This window comes from Nesoenas mayeri (assembly GCF_963082525.1).
Source record: "Nesoenas mayeri genome assembly, chromosome: 5".
NCBI lineage: Eukaryota > Metazoa > Chordata > Aves > Columbiformes > Columbidae > Nesoenas > Nesoenas mayeri.
In genome coordinates, this window is record NC_137548.1 from 54,849,780 (window position 1) to 54,871,604 (window position 21,825).

At 37.8% G+C, this 21,825-nt stretch overlaps 1 protein-coding gene across 1 annotated transcript in view; it reads left to right on the plus strand.

Annotated features, from left to right (window-relative positions):
* Window positions 1-2,458: 2,458 nt before the first annotated feature.
* USH1C (USH1 protein network component harmonin) overlaps window positions 2,459-21,825 on the plus strand; it is a gene marked incomplete at both ends in the record, with an annotated part of 47,795 nt that continues 28,428 nt past the window's right edge. Inside the window, 11 exons of the mRNA XM_080345854.1 lie at window positions 2,459-2,494; window positions 6,332-6,399; window positions 8,509-8,652; window positions 9,227-9,365; window positions 16,414-16,522; window positions 16,631-16,655; window positions 17,345-17,402; window positions 18,130-18,233; window positions 19,477-19,561; window positions 19,979-20,038; window positions 20,320-20,376. Of these exons, the coding sequence (XP_080201980.1) occupies window positions 2,459-2,494; window positions 6,332-6,399; window positions 8,509-8,652; window positions 9,227-9,365; window positions 16,414-16,522; window positions 16,631-16,655; window positions 17,345-17,402; window positions 18,130-18,233; window positions 19,477-19,561; window positions 19,979-20,038; window positions 20,320-20,376 (885 nt within the window). The remainder of the gene's footprint in view (window positions 2,495-6,331; window positions 6,400-8,508; window positions 8,653-9,226; window positions 9,366-16,413; window positions 16,523-16,630; window positions 16,656-17,344; window positions 17,403-18,129; window positions 18,234-19,476; window positions 19,562-19,978; window positions 20,039-20,319; window positions 20,377-21,825) is intronic.

The window sequence follows — 21,825 nt, forward strand, 5'->3', positions numbered from 1 at the left end:
GTTTGCGTATCTTATAACAAAAGCTTTAGAAGCTGCCCATACTAGGTGAGAAACTGTCTCAGATGAAAAGGGGCCTTTTCTGACTGCTTTGGGAAGTCTGTTAACAGTAAGTCATTAAAAAGATCTCTTTTCTGCCTTTGTAATTTGTCCCTGTGGATTGTGTTTCTTACTGCAACAAGTGTTTTATTTCTAATGAAATGATGGAAAACTAGTGATGTTTTTACTGAGAATTCTGTTCTCTCCTGTAAATGTTGGATGGAGAATGTGTATGAGAGAAAAGAAAGTGAAAGAGAAAAAATATTCTTTAACTTAGGTACAGCCTTTTCCCTGTAACCCCAAAAAGATTTTTAGAATGGTGTGCTAGCCTCAGCCTGTAGCAGAGTCTGTCTACTCTGAATGCATCATGCACTTGGCTTTGGGGAGCTCTCTCTAGTCCCGATTACATGAATGGAAGTAGAGAAAGTAGATCAAAAGCAACAGGAATCAGTTTACACAACATACATTTTAATGTATTTCTTTGCCTACTAAATGTCTGCTCACTTTATTCATTTTCCCTTGATGCCAGCGGTAGCAAACAATATCTGAAACTAGTTTAAAGCTAATTTAGGTGCAATTTGATTTATTGCTATGAAAGCTTTCGTTTTCCAAAACTCATAAACAGTCATAATTATATCATCTTTTCATATGGCATGTGTGAAGTAATGGTAACTTCAGACTCATCTTGTAAATGTACTGATTATCAAATTTCCAGTTTGGGAGCATGGCATAGCTTTGTAAGTTTGTTTTCTTTGTATTTATGCACAATAGAGCACGGGAATTCACGTAAGAGAGCTGACTAACAGCCGAATAAGTTCATTATCCTGTCTGTGGTGTGTCTTTTACCCGATGATCCTAAGTGGTTTTCATACCACCAAATGAAGTTAATTCTACAATATTTTACTACATGGAGGAGTTTCAGACTCCTGGAAACATTTTCTGGATGATTAAAGAAGTTAGGTTTTTTTTCAAATGTACATAACTTTCAGCTTGTGAAAGATGTACTCTTGTAAAGTCTTCTAGAAGCACTTGATAGACATCAATGACTGTTACAGTCTATACGAAATTTAAGGGAAACATACATGATATTTTATGTGTCCTTTAAATTTCATGTATCTCCTTCCTTTTCAAATATAAGACTATGTTGTTTTGCATATGTGGGGAAGGATTTCTACAGTTAAGTGTCTAATGCTTGGATAGAATAGCTTTTCAAAATTGTATGGTACTGGAACTTAGGTAGAAGACAATTTGTGTACTAGTAGTTGCACTTTTAAGAGAAGATTGTTTTCTGAAAACGGCTTTTGTGTTTGTTTGTACGCAGGTTTAAAATGCATTCTTCTCTTATTCCTGACACCTGATATGAGAAATGGGTACTGTACATACCATTGAAATGTTCTGATGCAGGAAAGCCATCTTCCAAAAGGTGTAAGAGCAATTTCTAAAGTGCTGGTGTAGCTTACAAAGCTTATCACACAGAAATAATAAAACATATTCCAGTTTGTATTTGACAGTATGGATTTTTTTAATGATGCCTTTATATGTATTCGTACAAGTTTCCACACTGTTGGAAGGAAGAACAGGCAAGGTACCTGTGCTTACATAAACTCCTCTCTCTCTAGAGTTATGTGGGTAAAGCTGTTTCTGCTGGGAGACTGAGGGGCATAGGTGAGCAGATCTCCTCCACTTGCTTCCAGCCTTGATTTGCAGAAGTCCTTATTATTGTGTACTGCCAGAGCAAAAGTAGGAGAACAACCAGCCCAAGACAAAATAACCTGAAAGAGATTAGTCTGAAACAGGCTCCTCCTTTTCAGGTGCTCTGAGCTCGATTCTTATGCAGTTACAGGAGGCATGTCAGAGGCTACATTTGTAAGAAACAATATTCTGGAAAGGCTGGTGGAAATCGAACTTAGATAAGTGATACATCAGATTCACCCTGCTTACCTGAAATTAAAATTAAAAAGAAAAAAAATTATTTACTTTAATTTGTTGAACCACTTTTCCCCCCCCTCTAGGTGTTAGGGTGCTTTAGATGTCACATCTTTATGCTTTTGTTAATTAATCAGCTAGTGACATACATACCTACAAATACAAAAGACAAATTTAGCTGTGAGCTCTGTACCGTATGAGAATCACCAGTTGTAAAAATAAGCCTGGCACTGGGGCGGGGGGTGCTTTTCTTTCACTTTTTCTCTTTTGCTTTGCGCTTGGACAGCCAAAGCCTGGGGTTGCAGGGAGGTTATCGCTGCCCGGCGGCTGGTACCGCAGGTGCGGGAGCAGCGGCAGGGGCCGGGGCTGCTGCTGTAGGCGGCGGCGGGCGCGCCTCCCACCGCCCCGGGGCGCGGCCTCCCCGGCGCAGCCGCTCCGCGCAGCGCCCGCACCCGCGCAGCGCCCGCACCCGCGCAGCGCCCGCACCCCGTGTACCATGGAGCGCAGGGTGGCCCGTGAGTTCCGGCACAAGGTAAGAGAGCGGGGCCGCGGGTCCACGGACACCAGGGGTGGCTTTACCGAGCGGACACAGGCTGCGGGCAGAGCTGTCCCCCGCGGCCTGGGGCTCGGCTCTTGGCGCCGGGAGGGCCGGGGGCGGCTGCCCGAACGCTGCCTCTGTGCCAGAGAGAGCGACGGGGACGGGAGAAGCTCGGGGGACTTGGCGCTGCTGTGCCAATGGTGCAGAAACGCGGGTGTCAGCCTGCTGTGAGGGGCTGCTTTTAAAACTTAAGACCCTTAAAGAGCGAGAGAAAAGAAAGAACATTCCCTGGTGCGTGAGCTTTTTCAGGACTTGATACAATTTTATTTTATATCATGTAAAAATGTTGCACACAGTTCAAGGAAGGCAAAGTGCAGGTGCTGTAGTCCAGGCCTAGGCGGGTCACATTTGCAGACCTGCGCTGCCAGACGGTACTCGGGGGACTTCAGAGCCACCTTAACATTCACCAGTGCAATTGTGTGTGTGCAGTCATGTGCAAATGCACTTGATACATGGAGCGACTCGGCCTGCCTGGCACGTCGTTTTGTCATTTGCCCAGTTAAATAAGTGCTTAGCGGAGTGCAAAACTACATGAGCAAAGTAAGCTCAAAAAGCCCAGTTTAAGGAAAGGAAGAGAAAAATGATTCACACGTTTAAGAGATGTTTTTGAATATCCATTTAGGATTCTGTCACACTAAAGCTTTCAGTACTGTTTCATGTTTGTTTTGTTGGGGAGGTTGTGGTTGGTTTGGTTTGGTTTAGTTTTTTTGTCAGGTAGGGAATGAATTTTTTTAGAAGTAATGTGTTTTATAGAAGTATCGTCTGGTAATAAGCTCATTAACTAAAGACTTGTTAGAATCAAGAGGAGGGGTTGCAAAAAACCCCACCTATATGACAAGTGCAAAAACGTTAAAGACCTGGATATTCCATAGTGATGACTATAACCATTTAGTAGGTTATTTCTGCCTTGCGACCTATTACTGTGTAACTCAACAGTGGGTTGTGCAACATATCTATAAAGACTGCTTCCTAGGCAGATAGTTACCATCTTGAACTTTAAACCTTTTCCCTTTCATTGCTGCTATAATTCATAAAACATTCTAGTCACACCCCTGATAATGTAAGACTTATTGTCAGCATTTGGTGGCGCAAATAAGTAGGATGCAGATCTGCGTGAAAACTTTATCTGAGTTAGAGGATACTGGAACAAATATTTTAAATAAATTATTTTGTATCATCCTGCTTTTAGTGGCCTCTGTGGCAATTTTGGTGTCATGGATACTTACTTTTTGTGTGTAAAATCAGTGAAAATACTCAGCCACAGGATCTGAGTTTTGTCCATTTGCGACTTATTTATTGCGACAGATTTATTTTTATTAATTTTAATCAGTTCTCCATATTAACCAAGCAGCAATTAAAATTTATAATATATTCTAGTTTTTCCATTTCCCTGAACAGTTTTTCAAAGGCTGTGTAGCTTAAATAGAGCTCTATATTACTCTTTCAAAGCTGATAGATTGGGCTAGTGCTACAGTACTGCTTTACTGTAATCTGAACTCTTTTTCCTCACAAATTCTACTGAATAAACTTATGTAGACTTATTGCCAGATTTTATTTTCCTTTTTGTATGCAGCTGCAGTTTTTGTGATGATTCCTTATTAATTTATATGAAAAACGGTGCGATTTATATAGGGAGAAACAGAGCATAAGCAACTCTTTTGTGTGTGTGTGTTACAAGATTGTTAATTATACAACTATACAAAAATAACCTTAGATAATCACAGAAAGGCTGAGGTTGGAAATGACCTCTGCAAGTAATCTACTCCAACACCCTGCTCATGGAGGGCCACCTAGAACATATTGCCCAGGACTGCATCCAGGTTTTTTAAATATGCTTAGTTTAAAAGCTGTGAAGTAATCTGTCCCATGCATCCATTGTTATTTTCTCAAGAAATAGACATACTTCTCTGATCCAAGTTACACCATGTCACCACTGTTATTTTTTTCTTAACAAGCCAGGGCATGATCTTTTAGGATTTATTAAATTAGAGTCAGCTCTTAGAAGCTGTTTATGAGCAGAGTAAGACTTTGTCCCAAGGGGTTAATGAATTAGGAAAATGGAGAGAGATGCAAGTGGCTACAATGAAGTGATAATTGGTGGAATAGAAGGCAGCAGGAGAAGAATAACCTAATTAGAGAGATGGCCCAGGAAGATTAACCCAGCTGTAGCATTCTGAATCTGTAAGAAGTCACTCGGGTGTTTGTTTGTGTCAGAGTATGTTGCTGGCGAAGGGTGAGAAGTGCAGGATTCAGACAGGAAGGCTGCATATTTTATGTGAAGAAATGGCAGAATTTACATGTAGACCACCAGGTCTTGAGTGGGAGTGGGGCTGTGTCCACCAGCTGGCACATTGGAGAAACCTGTCATGTTGTTAGTGGCTGCTTTCCCAGTCAGGAGCAGAGGTGATCGTAGTTTTGCTCTTTGCTAAGTTTGATGTGCTTAAACATTTAATGTTCTTCATGAGACAGCTCATACAGTACCTTAGCTAGTACTAGAAATTGAGTTCTGTGCTCCAGAACTGAAGCTGATTTTTGTGTTGTATATTTCCTGATGGGGAAGGGGAACACGGTTGTTGGATTTATTTTTACCAGTTACCACCTTGGCTTTGAGTCTGCCTACAGTATTGGTGAAACGGTCAGTTTTGATTCTAACCATTTTGTTTCCTTTTAAGGCAGACTTTTTATTCTGTGTTTTGAAATTCACTGTGAATATAATGGTTTACTCACTAGTATTGCTGTCAAGCAATCTTGTTCTGCATGTAGCTTCTTGGCCTTTAGGTATTTTCAAAGTGTACTTTTTCAGAGGAGAAAAGTAATAGAAAACCACTTTTATGTGAAGTCTTAATGGTTTTAGAGAGCCACAGGGGAGTATGAAAAATGTATTTAGTTTAGAATACAGTGCAAACTGTTGCAAACCTAGAAAGAAAGGGGCTCTCTTTAAGTATGCAAATTGGTCCTCGGACTTCATGTGACAGTAATATTAGCCTTTAGGTCAGATGTAAATTGTTTTCCTAAACATTAAGCTTGTCCAAATGTAAAACTAATGTGATGTGACCTCTCACTGCAACTAAGATGAATAAGGGTCTCACTGTCACTGAATATAAATTGAACTCCTCATATGAGAATTATTGGGTGGTTTTTGGTTTTGTTTTTTCCTTTATTTTACTGTAATTATCCAAGAGCAGGCATAGTAACATGACACTGGTTTAAGTAAACGTACTATTAGTGGGGGAGGAAAGAATAACTAGCAAGTTCTATCAGTTAAGAGCCAGAGCAAAGAGGAACAGAAGTGCAGCAGTTTGCATAATGTTATAAGTGAGATCCTGAAATCAGTGGTTTGGGTGATAGAACATAGATTGTAATCATCTCGGTGTGGTGCTTTTATCTGTGACAGCATGTGCTATATTAATGAATGGCCAAAAAGGTTTCTGAAAACATTTATTCAACAGTACAGTGATTATCAGGTAAGGCAAATATGATAATGTTGTGATAATATTACTGCTGTGGGGAAGTCTAGCATATGGAATATGTCGGTATTTACCACTTTGTCCAGTTGTTGTAAGACTAATTTTAGAAGGTCTTCTTACAAGTTTCACATTGTGAGGTAATGCTCTGTTGCAAAATTGTGTTTATCTTTTTTTTTTTCTTAAAAAAAAAGTCTTTTGCTGTGGAAATATTTTCTCTATGGCTTAGGAATTTGTGAAAAACTGATATGTTCAACATTTGTGACTATTTAGTCAGAGATTTACTATAATGTCCTTGGGTTTTCAGGTTAATCTGCTAATTGACAATGAAGCGGAGAAGGATTACCTTTATGATGTGCTGCGGATGTACCACCAGTAAGATCTAGATTGATATATGTTTGTGTAGAATTTTACTAATGTTTTTAAATTTAAAGAACGAATATTCAAGATTTTAAGTGGTCTTTCTATGTACTGTGGATGTACCACCAGTAAGATCTAGATTGATATATGTTTGTGTAGAATTTTACTAATGTTTTTAAATGTAAAGAATGAATATTCAAGATTTTAAGTGGTCTTTCTATGTACTGCTAGAAAAGTAGCTGAAGTAATAGTTTTTGTCCTGTGTAATAAAGTCTTACACTTTTACAGCATAGCCTACAGACGAGGAAGGAGCATGTCTGTAATAACCCATAGTGCTATTTTGGGTTTAGGAGTTGGCAGTTTTGTAAAAGAATTTGGTGGATTTGTATTGGGTGGAAGGGAGAGGGGGAAGCACCTGGATGATAAAACTGCTCTTAGGAAGCAGGAAGAGAGCATCAGTCAAATTAATATTTCCAAATAATGTTTGTTTATTTGCAACAGAGGTTTTAATTGAGTTTGCTTCTCAAAGGTTTTTGCTAACTCTTCAGATAAAACAATATTTGCAACTGTTTTATCTGAAACCTGAAACAATTTAGTCTGAGAATTTGTTTGGCATGTTTAACAACTCTGGCTTATTACAACATAACAGGAAAAAAATGGTAAGGTGATAGGCCTATTACCAGTCCTTTTGCTGAACTGATTTAAACCACTGTTGCTTAGGACCTATATAATTGCAAATGAGATCAGCCTCTGATCCATTGTTTTCCAAAGAAGATGAGAATATATTTTCCACTCATCATAGACAAGTGGCTCCAATAGACGTTGTTTCCATTCATATCTCAATTAATGGCATCTCAGCTGAGTGAAATGTAGACGATTCCATCTGATGTTTGCACTGAGCTATAGTTGTGGTTGTATTCAGCTGCATATCTGATTCCGTTTCACTCAGGTCTGTCTAATTGCTTCTTCATTCATAAAGCCTGTTGTTTGGAAAGCAAGTTGATTCAGTAGCTTTTAATTATTTAAAATCTTCTTGCAGTTACAAAATTAACAATGCATATAGTAACTTTTTTTCAGTTTCCAAAATTGCAATGACTGAAGCAAAGTTTCCAGTATCTCTGTGAACATATGTTGATGATGTATCACTTTTTTTGAATATATTATAAAGTATTCCAGGGCAAAAATGTGCGATTGCTGTTGGAGTTAACATTTAACGTGTGCTTCACTGTGAATAACATTTCCAAAAGTATTTGGCCTCTAATCCCATGTAATATGTGTTCCTGATCTGTATTTTCATTGCATATACCTCAGAAATATTGTATGCCAAGAAATGTGAATTATAAGAGAGGGAGCAGCAAAAAAATATAGACTAAGTTTAACTGGATGTTTTGTAGGAATAGCTCCACTGAACATTTTGGAATTGTTCCTCAACTCTCACAGCTGGGCAACGAAGTACATTTTCTAGACCTATATCTATCTCAGTGCTGACAACATCAAGGAGACTACTTTGCATAGTTCTCATAAAACAGATGTTCACAGTGGTTTAACTTCTGTAGATTTTGTTCATTGGTTGATGGCCTTTCAGTTTAGATTTGAAAAAAAAACCAAACAACTTAAACCAAGTCTTCAGCTACTGAGTATTGTGATTTTATTTTTTTCCTGGATCAAAACAATTTGTCCGTTCCCTAAGTTCAGGAAAGGAAGGAGCTCTTAGCCTGGATTCACTTAGAAGGATTCCTAACTAATAAGGGAAAAAAAATCTGGTAGGCAGGTGTATCTGATGTGGAGTTATTGCCAAACAGTTCCATACATGTTTTGGGGACATTGAAAATGAAATTAAAGATGTCATCTATAGAAGTGACGTGCATGACCTTAAAAGATAAAGGCAGTATATAGGAGATTTCAGTTGTTTTGAAGCAGGTAGTTGTTAGTGCTCTTTGTTTACAGAAGCCCTGCTTTCTAAAGGGTTATTTTGCTTTGGTTAAACCAATATCTGTGTGAATAACTTTTTTAGTAGGTTGAAGAGACATGCAAATACTGAAGCCACGTGTACAGCAAGTTATTAATGATGCTTTGTGTTGGTGTGTTGATTACCTTGCTTGTTTTCTCACTGTGTTTTTGTAGATCTATGAATCTCCCAGTGCTTGTGGGGGACCTAAAACTTGTGATTAATGAACCAAGCAGATTGCCTCTGTTTGATGCTATCCGCCCGCTTATTCCTTTAAAACACCAGGTGGAATATGATCAACTTACACCCAAAAGATCAAGGTAAGAGTAAGCAGAACAATGCAGCTAACTTAAATACAAGCAGAAAATACTGAGTTTTCAGAAGAATTGCAAGTAAAATATCAGTCACTTGTGTAGAGCTGGGCATAATTATTTTACTTCAGCTGTATTTGCTAGCAGTACAGTTTTGAGCTACCTGAAATTATTTGTGAAGTACAGGTTGTTTCAAAAAGATGGACGCAATTTGAAACTCTTACCTCTTGAAATTGGGTCCAACTTTTGAAACACCCTGTAGTTTAATCTAGTAAAAGCAGCATAAGGAAGTAAAATACAATGCTTTCCAGTTTACACAATCTTTTCTCACTTTTCCTGCATTTCATAATAAAAAAATTCTTAGAGCTCTAACCCTCTAGAAGCAGACAGCTTCAATTATTTGAGATGTCTTATGAAAAATACTTGATGGCTTTAGCTAACACATATCCATCCAAACATCAGTCAGCTTGCTTTTTTTAATGCCTAAATGTTATAAGAGAAAAATTATGTCTAACTTCATGTGAAACATTATTGCCACAAAGTATTATGCAGCTGAACAGTCAAGTGTCTTCCATTTTTGCAGAAAGCTGAAAGAGGTGAGATTGGATCGTTTGCATCCTGAAGGACTTGGAATAAGTGTGAGAGGTGGAGTGGAATTTAGCTGTGGCCTCTTCATCTCCCAGTTAGTTAAAGGAGGACAGGCAGACAATGTTGGACTTCAGGTAAGAAAATTATATTTGTGGTTGCTGTGCTGCAAAAAGCCTTTTACTACAATATTAGGGCAGTGGGCACTGAGAATTGTTTCTTCGTATTTAGAAACATCTATTGCTAAGGTGCTTTTTTTCTCTTGTAGTAAAATTCATAAAATATGAGACAATGCCATAGTAAATACCATTATAGCAATGATGAATCATTAATATTGTTCTTTTCCTTTTTGCTTTTTGAATTATACGTAAACCTCTTTTTTTGCGTATTTGGGATATGATAAGTTTTGAAGGTAAAAGGGCTTTCTGGAGTATTTGCACTTCGTGAGTAGCAACAGTTAAATATAAACAGAGGGAAAAAAAAATATTTAATTAGACTGGGGAAGAGTGTTTTAAGTTGCCAAATTCTGATTATATGTAGAGCAGAGCATATAAACACAAAAAATGTTAATTCCACCTTGCACAGGTATAATTTGTGTAGTGAAGTGTTTATTTGAACCTCATAAATAAATTACGGTAGTTTTGGTTTATGCAATGGAAGTACATAAAAGAAAGAACCTATTTTTAACCATTTCCAGTATCTGTGTGGTGCGTAGAATTGCACTTTCGGTGATTAATTTTTAGATACATGAACTGTAACGAGGTTTGCAGAAACAATTTTATATAGAAACACATTTTTCTCTAAATCAGGACTTAGCAATTTGCATTAATGAAGTTGTATGTTTGGGGTTTTTTTAGTGTGTCACTTCTTGCTCATATTATCTTAGTGAAGAGAGAACCGTGCAATTGCTGTGGCAAATGTCTGCATCTTTGTATGCTCTTCATGTTGATTAGGTGTATTAAAGGTCTGTGTTTCTGAGTAGAAAGTCTGATAGGCCAGGCTAATTTTAATTTGTCATGTGTGGATAGTTACTGTAAGTATTGATATTTAAGGACTGCATTTAATACTGGTCTAAAACATATTAGACTGGCATGATTCAATACAGTGTTTAATTAAAGATGTGTTTTGTAGATATGCTTCACTGTAACCCCTTGACTCTCGTAGATTTAAAAAACAAAATCTCTGTTGACAAGGCAGTCAAAGTTAGGGTTCCATGCCTGTTTAATTCATGCTGAGAGCTTTCTAAAATTTAAAGAAATGTTTCTCTCTCTGCTTACATGCACATGCCCTTTTGTTTGTACATTCATACCTGTATATCCCATTTAGAATCACCATTGAAGTAGTTCCATTTTCTGGCAGTGTGCTCTGGATAGATGCATGGCTGGGTCCCTGGGTGCTTTTAGCACTCCTCCTTAGAACAAAACTCAAGGAGTACACCCCAACAAATTCTGTGTTTAGTTAGAATTGAGAGAGTGGTATGGGGCACCTTGCTAGATGTGTCGGTTACCTGCTTTTAGGCATGGGATTTACCAGTGGGTACCTCTGGAAAAGCGCAGTGATGCACCCTTCCAGAGTTCACATCACAAAAGCTCGTGTACCTCATGCACCACATTACACAGTGAGAAAGGGAAACGTAGACCAGGATGGTGGTCATGTCAGAGACTCCAGCTGCATCCTTCCTCCACTGGTAGAAAACTGAGAAAAAGGCAAAAACCAGTCACTTACGTGGCTTCTGAAAACATCTCCTTGAAAAACTGGAAGGTGTTAATGATGCTGAGCAATAAAGTATTTGATGGCCACTCTCTTTAACCGTCATGCTGGTACATTAATCTTAAAACTGTGTTGCAGCTCTGCTTCTCTACTTGTTTCAGACTGTATGTTTGGACATGATCGATAGACAAAGAGTTACGCTCTGTTGTTGTGCTACTATAGGACTGTTAATTTTCATTTTTCCTCGGAACACAAAAAGGCCTTGCTGGCTTTCAGTGACTGAGGTCATCGTGCTACGTGTTGGTGGCAGTGAATGGGCTTGTAAAGGATCTTCGGGCTGGCTTGTACAAATTGTACTTCAATTCAGAAGGTGGTTAGAGTTCAGCAGACAAAGTAGGGACAATAAGGGAGAAATATGCTTGAGACTGACTGTGAATTCATTAGGGTTAGATTATATGTAGTGGTATCAACAGATAGTGCTTTGCAGCTTGTGTAACTGTCTGATTTCTGGGTTTTGATATGTGATGTTAAAGCTCAGCCTCAAGTGCCTTCATGATAGGTGGCACTAGGTACCATCTGAACCCTGCTGAATAACAAGAGCTGACAGGCAGTCCATTGTTCTAAATTGCTGTCTCACATTAAAGCCAACTGCTTCTGAAATTTCACCCATCTGCTTTATTTAACTAAATCTCTACACATTTTCTGTCCCAAAAATGCTGTCTGAGAAAGGTATAATGATCTTCTGTTACACCATCAGTTTTAAATCCTGCTGCTTTTTTAAAAAAAAATCCAATTCATTTTGCATGGCTTCTTCTTGAAGTATTTTCCAAGTTACAGTAAAATGACTGACTAATCATGAAGACTCACTGAGACATTTGTAGTTTTGACTAATTTTTGACTACAGTTTCTCTGAAAGGCAAATGTTTTGTCCTTTCATGAAGAAATGTACTTCATCTTTCCCCTACCACCCCTGCTTTCTTATACTTAGGTCTGCAGGCATTCTGCTGAATACAAAGAGATGGAGATCGGTATGAATGATGAAAGTGGAAGAAGTATACAAAATGTGAAATTTGAAACAGTGATGTTATTATGTAAAAATGCTTCAGTTTCCTCAAAGCACTAACGATTGTATTTCTCATGGTAAAAGTTACAAATAATAGGCATTTTACTTGGGAAAAGTTTAGTGTGCAGCTTTTCTTTTGGAAGTCTGTCATCTCCCTGTTTGATAGGGAGAGGGGAAACAGTGATATATAATCAAATAATTGTTACTGGTCTACCCTGCTCAATCCTGCGGACTTTTATCTCTACTGTTTCTGATTGAGAAGGTTGGTGTGCAGTGATACCAGTACAAAAGTAACAAAATATATGAAAACAACTTTATTATTATTATTATTGACACTTTTTTTTTTGCGGGAAAAGCTGTTAACCGTCCTAAAGAGAAGCAGTTTGTTACGTGCCTACATGTCTCCTGTAGTTCAGCCTAGACTTGGGTATTTCTAAAGCACCATCACTAATACATTGTCAGTCAGTAACAGAAATGTCATTAGGATGAGTGAAGAGTACTAGACTGTCTTTTTGTTTTGTTTCTCAAGCTCAGCAAAGAGAAGTATTAAAAATACATATATGGTAAAAGCTCATTCCCATATGGAAGGAAAAAACAAAATATGCTCTTGGCTGCATTTATGATTTTGTAGGTATGTGCTTCTTGAGGAGGTGATATAAGAGATCTGACTTGCTTAGTGCATGATGACTGCTCTGCTGATACAGAAGCTATATTAAGATTCACAAATAGCACTGCCACTTGCAGTCCTAACACTGGGATGCTTCTCTGTGTTAGGGCACTGCAATTAACAACAGTAGCTTAGGTTACCCTTTGAAAAGCTGGGTTTGTGCAAACCAAGGCTCTGTGGTCTGTTATAGCCTGCATGATGCGGAAGATATGAGTGAAAGAGGGATCTTGAGGTAGGCTAAAAACAAACATAAAGCCCACCAACACAAATATGTAAGATCAACAGGAAAGTCTAGGTAGATCAAATGAGGTCAAGATTGTGTACTTGAGGTTATACACAAACTTCCGATATTTTTGCAAGTGAGTAATGCGGAGAGCGGCCAGAGATGGGAATGGAGGAAGCTTTTTGAGTATTTTATTATTGAGGAGCTCAACCTTCCTTTGAAGAGCAGAGGTCACTCACTTTCATACCACTTCCTGGGATAGCTGGCAGAATCCTAAATAGTTTAAGAGTCCTAATGTTTTTTAGGGGATATTAAGTCTTTATACATAGTGCCATAAGCCTGACCTATCTCTGAGCTACTTGGCTTCTTGTTAGTACAGTTGCGTTGCCAGTGCTGATCCCAGTCCTAAAAATGCATTATTTACAATGGATTTCCTGAAGTGTTGAGGGCAATGGAAGAGTTCCAGGCTGAAATTCTTGGTTTTGGGTTGGGGAACTAGCTTAGATTTAGTGGTGTATTTGCAGAGGAAAGAGGACTGCAATGGCATGGATGCCAGGCATCCATGGGATGGATGGATGGGTAGATGGATGTGGTTTGAAATGTTTGGAACAAGTTGGTTAAGTGAATGTTCTTTCATAGCACAAGCTATCAGGAGTGTGACACCACACTGCAGACTGCCTGTGCTTTTCTGTGTCTGATTCGGTGGGCTGTATGCTCCAAAGCTTTTAGTACTGATGTATTTCCTCTCTTATTAAGGATCATGTTAAAAATCTGACTGGCTGAAGTGAAAACCGTGGAGGTGTTAGGAGTGCTGCAAAGTGCAGGCAGGTCGCTGCCTGGGGGAGATTTGGGGGAGCCCAGCAGGTGGAGCAGCAGGCCTGCTAGTTGGGGGCTCGGACCACAATTGTGCTCTGCCTCTGCAACCGTGTTCCCTCCTGTAGGACAGTCACATCTTGCATTTTCTTTGCTTTCATGGTCTTCTCATGCTGTGCTGTTTCAGATAAAAATCTTCAAGTTCAGTGGAGAGGAAACTGTGGTACATGAGCAATGCTGGTACAGTGGATATGTTGTTAATGTTTTGTGTGCTGTTGCAGAGCATACGGCACTTCCCAGAAGAAGCAGGAAAGTTTGTGAAAGAAGTGGGTGATTTCCTCTCTTGCTGTTGCTTGTTTGTTTGGTTGGTTTGTTTGTGGTGTTTTGGGGTTTTGTTGTTATTTTTGGGGGGTTTTGTTTTATTTTTTAGCTGAACAGATCGCAACAGGAAGATCAATAGTACTTATTACATAGGATTTTTTCAGCAGATACAGATATACTCCCATCAAATTTGTGTGATGGAGAAAATAGTGGATACAACTGTATGATTTAGTCAGTATGGCCGCAGTAGTTTACTTACTCCAGTGGCAAGTCCTTTCAGTGACAGTAAAGTTGGAAAGTTTCTGTAGTGGAGACTAAAAGTATCTGGCTCAAAAAAACCCCACACACTTATATTAAAAAAAAATATGATCACAGAATTACCTAAGGTGACACAGTCTTGACAAACATGTTAAGGTTACAATATTTATTCTAGTACTGTTGTCAGTATTAGAATGAAGTTTTGAATTCTGTAAGCAGATAGTGGGTTTTGCACAATGGGATTTTTCTTGCACTGCATTAGTGGTTAGAGCTGAATGAAGCTTCTCATCTCTCCCTGTTCCTGGTGAGTCTCCTGTGCCACCTGCATTCTGCCAGAGCCAGCTCTTCTGATCTTCTGCAGCAGTGGTTGGCAGTGTGTTCACAATCAATCTCGGTACCAGGGGCTGGTGCACCAGCGGTCCCAAAGCAAGTGGATGAAAGGGAAATTCCCCCCAGATCAGAATTACCATAGCCAGTCTTTATATTAACTGTCACCAAAGCTGTTATGATGAACCTGCTTCTTCCCCTAAACTTTTTAGTCAATGAAGATGTTCACTGAGATTGTAGAAATTGTGCTCTTGATTTGTAGTATAAAGACCTTTTCCAAACCTAAAGTGAAAGCACAGAGCCTCTCAACAGAGCAATTGTAGATATTTTTTTAATGAGCATGATGATGCATTCCACCCAATTTTAGTTGTTCACAAGTAGTTGCTTTAACTCTCCTGAAACTTGAAATCAGCCTGATGCGATACCAGCATGGAAAACTTAAGCCTGTACTGAAATTCGGCAGCTCGATACTTGAGTGTTTAAGTAAAAAATGTTAGGAAATAATTAACTAGGGATAATGCTGCTATTAAAGCAGACATATTTGTAAGGAGAAACACAAAGTTTCATTGATTTAAGAACAAAATTCTATTCTCTTGATGTTAATGAGAAAAGTCCTGTCAGCTATCAGGGTGGCATTTTGATAGATAATAAAAATTCACAGTAGTTCATAAGAAATGGTACTGGAGAGCAGTACTTGCCTTTGTTCTTGTGGAGATCAAAGTACAGAGGTATAAGAGGGTATTGTTGATGTTTTGTTGTTAAAGCCACTTCCTGGTAATCATTTGCATATACTACTGTGCAAAGGATTGATTAGCATTGCCTGTTGGAAGAGAATATGCATGAGCTTTCACACAGTCATGTCACGTGGTTCATGTCATGTAAAAGTCTTTGCTTATGATGCTCTAGCCAGGGCCTGGCATTTTTCAGTGTTTTCTTGAGCAACTCATAAGATGCAACCTTAAATGAAGTGGGCAGTGTCTCTATCACTGATTCATTCTCAGTCTACCTAGTGAAGGAGATAACTAGGCAGAGTTCAGAAAAAACCTGGAGATTTCTAGTCTACTTACCGTGTCATGTCGAGTTTGGATTTACATTAGAGGAAGGGGAAGCCTTTTGAAATAAGAGGTTTCCAATAACGTAGTCATTTTATCACCAAATAAACATTAGTACTATTAATTCTATTGTCTATTCCAATAATAAGGTTTGAAATTTTATGGAAGCAGCTGGACACTTATGGCACCCTGTCTATTCTACACTAGTGAAAGCTGTCAGGTATATTTTTGGGGTGCTGCCATTTGCTAATAAACCTTAGTGTGGTCCCCAGCGTGGCCTTTGGTTTGTGCCAGCGAGCATTCTCCATCCGTTCCTGAGCAATCTGGGTGATAACGTGTGCCAGGGGTGATAGCTGGGAGCAGGTTATGTGGTGCTTCCCTGCTTTGGGGGAATTGTCTTCAGTGCTGGAGAATGGCCTTTGTGCTTAATTTATATACCAGAGCATACGTAGTTTCTGTGTAAAGCTGGCCTGTTTGAGGATTAAACAATGAGTCTTGGAGATAAACTGAATGTACCATGTAGATCTGTTTCTACAGTTATTTGGCCATTAATCTGCCCTTTTGGTGTTAAATATTTGGTTAAAACAAATACAGGTAAATCTGATCTGGACATTGCCTGAAATTAAAAAAGTGTTCAGGACTCAACATTACTAAATCTTTGCATCAAAATAATTGCCAGATTGCATCGTTGCTTAAAAACTTTTAAACATTAATTCACAAATTATTTTTTCTTCTTGTTTTCATTTTCAAGGTTGGAGATGAGATAGTTCGTATAAATGGATATTCCATTTCATCATGCACACACGAAGAAGTCATAAACCTCATTCGTACCAAGAAAATAGTGTCCATAAAAGTAAGACGTAAGTAACATAAAAAATTACCTGTGTCACTAAATTTTGCTATTAATAGATTACTAGTGATCTGTAGATAGTGTTACTTAACAGAGTATTTTTCTTTTTATTTTTCAGATACTGGCATGATACCTGTCAAAAGGTAATGCTATTTAATTTGAAAACAAATTACTCATTTTCACATAGCCTTTTCAATATCCAGAGAACCTCTGTGTTTATCTGCATATTTGAAAATATGTGAATAGGCATCTCTGTAGCTGATTAAAATGTCACATCCTTTATGATAAACAGGCAGATGTCTTATTTGATAAATCTGTATGCCAGTTGCCTACTTAATTGAACGAATTTCTATTTCCTCGTCATTCATGGATGTTACCTGAAAATGTCATTATCCATGCACCTAGCTTAATGGAGAGCTCCACTGCTTCTCTATGTATGTGGCATTTGATATTGCTGCAGAGCTTAGAAAAGTTTCAGTTTATTGTCCTCTTCTAATTTTTGTTGTGAAACTTGAAGCAGGATGCTTGAGAAATGTTAATAATGGGAGTTGTGTCTCTGCAGAGACATTAAGCTGTTCAAGTTGTTAGGATTATTTTCTCTGTCTTTGTTTCACTTGAGGAGGTTTTCTCAATTTTACATTTGACCAGCTTTACTAGCATAAATATTTGTTTTTCTTGATGTTCTATTTAAATTGCTGGAAAATAAAACAACTGTTGTGAATAGTATCCAAAGAAACTTGTGGATGCAAAATAGGCCACGTTCCAAAGTGTCTTCTTGAATACATTCATATTTATTTTGTTCCCATTATTTTAAATTACTTTTTCCTTTCAGTTCAGCAGATGAACCCCTTAAATGGCAATATGTGGACCAGTTTGTATCAGACTCTGGGGTGAGATATCAGTATTTTTTTATGATGTCTTCTGGGAAATCTGTAATGGTTCTGAAACACTTTCTCCTCTGACCCTATCACAGAAATTATTGTATGTATTTCTATGATGCAATATCTTGTTACAAGTGCTCTGGGAGAAACATCTTTTGTGATATGAAATTATTCTGGAACCATTAGATAAGGAAAGGGCAGGATACAAATGAAATATCTTTTACTCAGTAATTGGTGCTTTATTTTGCATGAGCTTATTAACTTATTAGGCTGTAGTTCTACTGTATAAATCTTTAGGAGATTATTTGGCTTATCTTATCTATATTAGTGGAGGAATGACAAGTATGAATGCAAGTGACTTCTATGGGTTGCAGTGATGAAAAGAGAGACCACAATTACCATTCTTTTGCTTTCAGGAAGAAAGACTTAGTTCAATAATGAGCACTATCATGTATTTTTTCCAACTCTTTTGTCAGGGAACATCTAAATTATTATTTTGCCATATCACTTTCCTGCACACTTTTCTGAAGGCAGTGTTTGACTATTTAAACAATCTTCTCCAAATAGAAAGTTCAGTCTTTCAGCTCAGCCATGCATCTCCACTGAAATGACACTACTTAGAGGAATCTTATCTTGATATTGGCAGGGTTTGATCCTGGCTTAATGAAGTTTTATTATAGTTGTGATAAGACTTCAACACAGAGTAATATCTGCAGCATTTTTCATCCCCCTGCAGAAAGGAGATGGCAGTGTCGCTGGTCTTGCTTCATCTGGAGGGAGAGACAATAAAGAGAAGAAAGTCTTCATTAGCTTGATTGGTACAAAAGGCATGGGATGCAGGTGAGTATGTGTTTTCTTATTTAATGTCCCTGGTTTGTTAAGTGACACATCCAAGGCAATTATTTCCATCCTTCACTGATATCAGAAGAATGGAGATCCACGCTGGATCAGGAAGGCCATCTGGAATCAAAGGATACCTATCATTAGTCACACCTAATGTATTATTAGACAAATGATAAATACCTGTGTTACAAGTTCTAACTTAAAACAAAACAAAATTAAATTTAAAAGTAAGAACACGCTGAAAGTGACTGTTTAATACAAGTTGTCATAGAATGGGATCTTTTTAATGTTTTTACATTTTAAAATACTTTCAAATGCTGCTGTGTGATGTAGCAAGTTCCAGCAGTGTCCAGCGTCATGTTCAGTCCCTGAACTTTGAGAGCTTTCTGTGACCTTTTCATAACTGAGAAGCCATCACATAGCTCTATCCAGTTCCTGAAAGTAATGCTAAATTTGCTAGATTTTTAGAAATATGAACAGAAACTTCTCAGACTCCTGTCCTTGCAGCTAGTTATGGAGATTTTGGGGGCAGAAAGGATATTGTAGGATTTCTTATAGATATAGGAATATATAGTTGAAGTGATCAAGATGGAACTGCACAGAATATTTTCTGAAGCATAAGTTTTCTTTTGTATTATATGGAAGATCTTGAGGTTTTAAAAAAACTATTTACAAACCTGCAGGGGTGGTTCAACATCAGCAGCTGGATATATTCTCTACAAAAATCATTGCTGTGTTTGGGCCCACCTTAGAGTGCAGCTTAAAATTTCCAGGCTAGATGTTGACCCCTATTTGAAACATCCTTCTTTCTTCTAATAAATAACCCTGAAAAGTACCATTGTATTATACTCATTGAACTGTGGTATACTATATGTAAAAGTGTAAGCAATTAATAATTCTTCATTGTGTTACATGATTGCTTTCCTATGTCATTAGTGTCCTAATCCCTTAGATAGTGTAGGTCAGTATGCTATGTTAGTTTCAATAGCTAAGGAAAAATCCAGAAGCTTGAATATTTTTCTTTTAGCTTTTTCTTAAATCACAGTTTTGTGGTATAAAGAAGAGAAAAATAGGATGATAAACTGTTGTGTGTTAGCAAATTTTGGTACTTGTTTCAGAGTAGGCTGATAACACAAAAACATTCTGTAATTGGAAAAAAAACAACTAAGGCTTTTTACTTTATTACAGTAATATTTTATAAATATTATCCTATAAATATTTGGGTTTTATGTTACACCAGCATTTCCAGTGGTCCAACGCAAAAACCAGGCATTTTTATCAGCAATGTTAAGCCGGGTTCTCTTTCAGCAGAGGTGGGCTTAGAGGTGAGTATGCCACTTTCCAAGGTAGGTACTTCAAGGCAATCTTGTTTGGTATTTTCTCCTCCAAGGATTCTATCACTGTGAAGTCCCTGACTGTAGGGTTTTTTCTATGGGAATGAGATACTATGTGGTTACATTTCAAATTAAGTTAGTTTCCTAATTTTTAAGAACATGAGAAGTGCTCTCCTGGGTCAGACCAGCAGTTCTTCAAGCTCAGTATTTAGTCTCAAACAGTAGCAGTAGGAAATGCTAATATGGGAGGATGTGCAAGCCTGGCCAGTTTCTGGTCTGTTCTCCCTGTAGGATGCCAGCACCTATGATGATTGTATTAAGAATGTTAAAGAGTATACCCCTTTCTGTTTACGTCTAATATATGCAGTCATTTAGCATCCATACTAACATTTGGAATAACTCTTTTAGGTCGGCGATCAGATTGTTGAGGTAAATGGAGTAGACTTTTCTAATGTGGATCATAAAGAGGTAAGGTTGAGTCTTCTTAATTCCCTGAATATGTAGTTGTCAGTTTATTAAGCATCTGTCTGTTTTTCCTGGCTCCAGAAATATGTTTTGATATCAGGCTACTTAACAAAAGAGGTCGTGTGTTGAACATGGGAATCTGGAGATTTGAATACATACCACTCTATTTAGTTCAGATAGCTCTTCTGCATATTCCAGCCTTGACAACCAGCATATTTCATCATATATATATGGGCTTTTTATCGCTTAATTCAGACTGACTTTTGTTTCGTTCTAATTTGCAGGCTGTCAGAGTCCTCAAAAGTAGTCGTACTTTGACTATCTCTGTGGTGGCAGGCGCTGTAAGTAGTATATTTATAAAAGCAGAACACTTGTGAAAATTACTATGGGGCACATAAATGGTAAAAATAAATAGATAAGAAGTAAAGATGTGTTTCATTATCACATCTATACCACTAAATTATGTTAAACAAAGGTAGTGTTGACTGGATTTTGATTATTTCATTGGTAACTATCCACAGTGTTCTCAAGCAGTTTCATGACCGTGGGCAATGCAAAACCATTCCCTTGACAAGGAATTGAAAATAACTTTAACATAATGGATTCATGTGTTGAAAAGCTTCTGTTCTAATAGATAGCTGCTTCTGCTGAAACATGAAAGGTGGATTGGAGTCAATTTTTCCTCATGAATAGCTGATCTCTTAGTCTTATTGCTAATTAATTCCTTTTGTAACTATTTATCTGATCTCTTTAGTGTATCAACATATTGAAAATTGTTCAGTTTTCCATTTCCACTGTTTTGTACAACTGAACCATATGCCCTTGGGGTCTGATCTATAGCCAACTGAAATTAATTAAATCTTTCCACTAAGTTCAGTGTGACTTTCAATAAACGTTTTAATGTTATTACTGCTTTAATTCTTCTTATAGTAAAATGTGTAGTTATATACAAGAGGATACTCAAGTTCCATAGACTAATCGAAGATGTTTTTTTTTCTAATTGTCTTGCAACTGAATAGGGAAAACAAGGTTTAATAAATCATTTAATCTACTTCCTAAGAGCTCATGTAGGCTGTGTAGCTATGTTAAGGAATTAATGATTTAATTAAACTACTCTTGCAGTAACAAGATGCAGTTGTCCAAGGGCATTGTAGGCATTGTTTAAACAAATGCTTCAGACTAGTTGATTAAGCTTCAGGAACTCAACATCCTAAGGACTTTAATTTCAACTCCCACGTGCATTACCAACTATTAGAAAAGATGGGATCTACTACAGCATGTACCACTGGGATCTCATCCTTAAAATGAGGATTTTTTTGCTATGGAACTCTTCTGCTCCACCCTAATTCACCTTGCTTGTTTCTCCTTTTCTCAGTACACATCTCTGTACTGAAGAAGAGATTGCAAAACAAAACAGCTTCTCTAGCCCTGTTTTTCAGTCAGGCAAGACCATGATGCAAAGGCTTTCTTCACTGCCTGTTCTTGTTCAGTCTGTCTACTTGGAGCCTTAGAGACATGAACAATTCCACCTTCCTAATTAACAAGGGATTTTAGTTTTGGTAGTGAAAATTTGATAAGTGCTATTGAAGTGTTCCACAAATAGCACCATGGAAATATCTTTCCTGAATAGAAAATAGTGGTAGTGTCTTAACTGTAACACAAATGAAACAGGAACAAACGCAACTGAAACACATCAACTCTGTAGCCTGTTGGCAATGTTTGTTCCATGTACTTGGGTTCCCTGAATGATGGTACATTTCCACAGTAGCCACAAGAACATTAAAACGCGG